General features: G+C 29.7%; 1 protein-coding gene across 1 annotated transcript; it reads left to right on the top strand.

Annotated features, from left to right (window-relative positions):
- Window positions 1-633: 633 nt before the first annotated feature.
- On the top strand, window positions 634-1,351 carry LOC126586870 (uncharacterized). The gene has a single exon (XM_050251838.1). It carries the CDS (start codon window positions 812-814, stop codon window positions 1,007-1,009), a length of 198 nt encoding a protein of 65 aa, XP_050107795.1. The 5' UTR covers window positions 634-811; the 3' UTR covers window positions 1,010-1,351.
- The last annotated feature ends 3,410 nt before the right edge of the window (window positions 1,352-4,761 follow it).

The following is a 4,761-nucleotide window of genomic DNA, read 5'->3' as shown; positions in this document are numbered from 1 at the left end:
CGCTGAAGACATAATGCGTCATTTGCTTGAGTATTTACACACTTAAGAGGGAGTGTTGCAGTCCTATTAGATTAGGAATGTGATTGTATAAATCCTAGTATGTCTTGGAATATCTCTTATATTCCTATTAAGAATTGATTACCTATTAAATGTTGTAATCTCAAAGGGAAATATTTTTACCTATCCTACTACTATAAATAAAGGCACAATAGGATGGAATAGAGCACACCCACATTTACACATCTCTTCTTCTCTGTTTATGCCGCACTCTCTTTCTCTCTCTATGGCCTCCATAATTGTTTAGTAAATTATGTCCACAACAATATTATAAATATTTCTTAAAGCAAAACCATCTACTGTCATATTTACATAATTTTTTGTTTAATTTACTTTTTTTAATTACATGATTTACGGTGTGATCCGAAGTTGGAATTCTTTCTCTCTATTAATTGAAAGAAAGAAAAAATAAATAATAAATAATAAATAAACTTATAAAAACACGTAGTATTGGAAAATTCCAAAAAGTACAGCGCCTGAAGTACACATTAAGGGATGGCAAATCGGTGATTATCCCAAACACCAAGACCATTTCGAGAGCACACCATATGGATTGACTCGATATTAAACCTAGTGAAAGACACCGGCAACAAACTACAATTCCCAAGCCAGCAACAAAAACTTTCGTCCTCCTGCTTCCCCTCCTCCACCTCCTCCTCCTCCTCCTCCTCCTCCCAACTCTCTGAGATCTTTCTCACTTAATCATCATTAAGCTTTCTAATTAGTCAAGCTTAATCATAAAATTAAGATCATCATGACGAACCAGTTGGAGAGCTTGGTGGAGTCGATCAAATCGAAAGTTCGAGCGCTGAAGAAGAAGTCGAAGAAGCCGTACATAAAGATGGACAAAAGCTCCAGCGTCAAGGTCGAGATCCGCAGCAAAAAGGCCCGCAAACTCATTGACAAAACCCTCCAAGCCGCCGACCGTCCCGGCAAGCGCCCCATTCCTTAATTTTTCCAGTTAATTAGTTAATCATTATAGGATTTGAAATAAGTACATTTCTTCTGTTATGTACCATGTATTTGCTTTGTGTAAATCTATGAGGAAAAAAATGGGGTGGGAGAGATAGGTAGGCTGATTAGTCCTTGTTTCAAAAAAAAAAAAAAAAAAAAAAAAAAAAAAAAATGGTAGTAAGTCACGGTTATCCACCTTTCCGGATCTGGAGATGTTATGGGGAAATATTTGTTTTTTTTTTTTTGTAATATTTTTGGTTTGGCTGCCGATTCTGTGTTTTGTAACCGTTTCGGATTGTCTTGGATTTGAAAGCAAACGAACAATGTTTGGTTTGGTTTATGGTTTTGTCATCTATTTTTCTTGTTGGGGATTAGATTGATGTGGTTATTATTATTGACAGTTTCTGGAAAAAATTTCAAATTTTAATTGCTTTAAGGGGATTTGAGTGGTGCTCGAAAGGGGCATCGGAGTTGCTATATTTCTAAATCTTAAATAACGAGTGTATAATTTCTAATTTTCTATTGCATAAAATGTAAAGATGACATTTTTAATGATTATTTACCTCCAAACCCACACCCATCAACACGCCTATCATGAAAATTTTATTTCTAAACAGTGTAATATAATTATATAAATCATAAAACCTAATAAAAAGGTAAATGTTTGTTTGGTACTCTATTTGAATCCAACTTTTTTTAAATTCAAAAACAGTTTTCAAGTTTTAGACCTTAAAAACTTGTTTGGTAGAACTATTTTAAAAAACTAAACTCAAGACTAACTCAAAAATATAGTCTATTATCTAAAAACATAAAAAAATATTTTTTTAGAGTTTTTAAACTTAAATTCACTATTTTCTTTTGTCTCTCTCCTCCCCTCTCACTTCAAATCTATCTCTCTCTCTTTTCTTCTTTTTCTCCCTTTTTTTTTTTACCTTTTTCGTCTCTCCTTTAATCCGCTATCTTTATTCTCTGTGTTCTTTCTCTCACTCCTTTCTCTGTATCTTGTTCGATCCTCTCTCTTCTTTCTATTTCATTTGATCATCTTTTATTTTCTTTCCTCATCTCTCCTCCTATTTATTCCTCTCCTGCGACCCCCTCTTTTTAGATCTCTTTGTCTAGTTTAAGTTGTAAGATTTAAAATTTTTAAATCACAAACCAATCAAGATTTTGAGTCTTACAAGAAAATTATTTTCAAGAAATGCTCTTAAAAAATGTTTTGAGAAATAATATAAATTTTCAAATATGATATCGAACGGGCCCTAAATAATGTTTAAAAAAATGGCTTCAATGTTAAAATGGTCCCTGTATTTTAGTCATTGAGTCAATTTAGTCCCTGTGTTTTTAATTTGACCAAATTGAAAACACAAGGGCTAAATTGAACACAGGGACCACTTTAACATTTAAGCCAAAAATTTATAATTTATTATAAACTTATTTATAAAATTATTTATTTGATTTAAAATATTTAAACTAAAATAAAATTAAAAATCATGAGAAAAATTATTCTCCTCCCAACTCCCCGACCTCCTCCCTAACATATCCCCCTTCTCTTTTCTATGTCACAACCTTAATCACTTTTCATATTGGAAGTTTTATCTCTTCTATGTGTTATTTCTCATTAATTTTCATTTCTCTATAAAGAGAAGGGGTAAATATATCTCATATAATTTTTCTTATGAAATTTTTAAAAGATATTGAATGAAATGTTCTTAATTGGCTAACATAGACAAACACGAGGACTAAATTAGCGAAATCGAAACACGGAAACTAAATTGGCCACATAACTAACACATGGATCATTTTGACATTTAGGCCTAAAAAATTCTACACAATTGTAACAGCAACCTACAATCAGTTCATCATTCCATGTCAAAAAATTTATTCAATAAAAAGGAAATACAAGAATTGTAGAACCAATAAAGAGTACTCACAAGCATAATATATTAATAGACATATGTAATTGGGTCAAACTCGGATATGGGATGGCAAAACCATCATCATATCCGACTCGGGATTTTTCAAAAATCTCGAAACCAGACCATACCCATTTATTGTCCCCCATAACTAACCCATTAGGGGCAAGTGTCCTCTTATACCCATACACGTGAGGCTTTTTGTCATCCCAAAAAATTATGTTAATAGAGTATCTCTAAAAGAAATGTTAAAAAGTCCAAATCAACATTAACTGTCAAAGAAGACAACGACAATGTTTTATAACCGAAAAGGCAAAAAGTTAATTTGATGTGGCATGATATCGATTGACAACTATAACCTTTGCTACCAAAATTGACAGCAACTTTGATTATTAAATACTTTTTTTACCATTTTTATTTATTTTTTCTCCAAAAACATTTATTATTGTTGCATTCTTGATTTAATTAGGAATGTGATTGTGTAAATCCTAGGAAATCATTATGGGATTCTACCATATCTTAACTTTTAGATAATATATTGTTTAAGTTGTAATAGTTATTGCATAAGGATTTTACATTTCCTACTACTATAAATAGAGGCAAAATGGGGTGACATAACTCACACCTCATAATTATGTCAAACACTCTCTCCTTGCTGTTGCACTTCCCTGTTAAATAGGCCCTACAACATGCTATCAACACGCTCTAGCCTGACACTGACGCTAAGGAACTCAAGGTTTGTGGAGGATGTTCTTCTACAAATTCAAAGGCTTGATTTTATTTTCAGCCAATCAGGTTCTTCTAAAACACAAGTTTGATATTTTCTCTAACCTAATGCATGAAAACGTTCTCTATTATGCATTAACCCCCAGCTTATATTTTTGCTAAATACATATTTATTGTATGTTGTATATATTTGTCAATATATATGTTAATGCATATGCAATTTTATAATAGATATAAGGGAAAATTAGGTTAACATCCTTCTTTTTGTTACTCCATTGATTAAAATCCTATTCATTTTCAATTTTTTATCAAGGTCCTTGGGTATTAATAACATCATTAATTATTTGAATAATAAAATATTTTTATTTTTAAATATATTCCTTTAATGTTAAAAATGTTACAATTAGTATATTTATATTTATGGCTAAATTTTTTCATCATATAATTTTATTTTTAGTTTGTACCTATTTTTAATTTGCAAATATTTTTTAATTTGTACCAATTTTCTTTTCATTTTTAATTTGTACCCATATATTAGTTCCTTTTTGTGCCCATATTTTTTAAAGTTTTATTTGTGTTTGTACCCATGTATATACTGTCACGTGACATTGTATATTTAATCAATAATAGAAAAATTACATATGGTATATTTATGTTTTATGCCTAAACTTTGTATCATATATTTATATTTTTAGTTTGTACCCACTTTTAATTTGTAACATTTTTTTTTTAAATTTGTAGTATTTTCTTTTTATTTTATTTTGTACCCATGTACCACTTTGCGACTATATTTTTAAAAATTCATTTGTATTCATAAATTTTAATCTTTTATTTGTACCCTAATTTATTTCTAATGTACCCATTCTTCTTTATTAATGTACCACTTTGTTATATGTGAAATGTACCAATTTTTTTGTAAAATGTACCAATTTTTTTAACACTATGGATACATTCTTTTGCCATTTATTATTTCTTATTTTTACATATTTTTTATCCATTTATTCAATCAAAATGTTTGAATTTTTTTATTGTAACCGTTTCTAATAGTATTATAATGAGGGATTTTAAATTTATAGGATTATAAATCTCATAAAATATCAAATAATTAATG

Source organism: Malus sylvestris, chromosome 10 (assembly GCF_916048215.2).
Source record: "Malus sylvestris chromosome 10, drMalSylv7.2, whole genome shotgun sequence".
NCBI classification, from domain to species: Eukaryota; Viridiplantae; Streptophyta; class Magnoliopsida; order Rosales; family Rosaceae; genus Malus; species Malus sylvestris.
The sequence above is the reverse complement of the archived record's forward strand: the minus strand, read 5'-3'. Positions and strand labels throughout refer to the sequence as shown.

Coding starts and splice junctions, on each gene's coding strand:
- LOC126586870 (XM_050251838.1), top strand. CDS start 812: ATGACGAACCAGTTGGAGAGCTTGGTGGAGTCGATCAAATCGAAAGTT.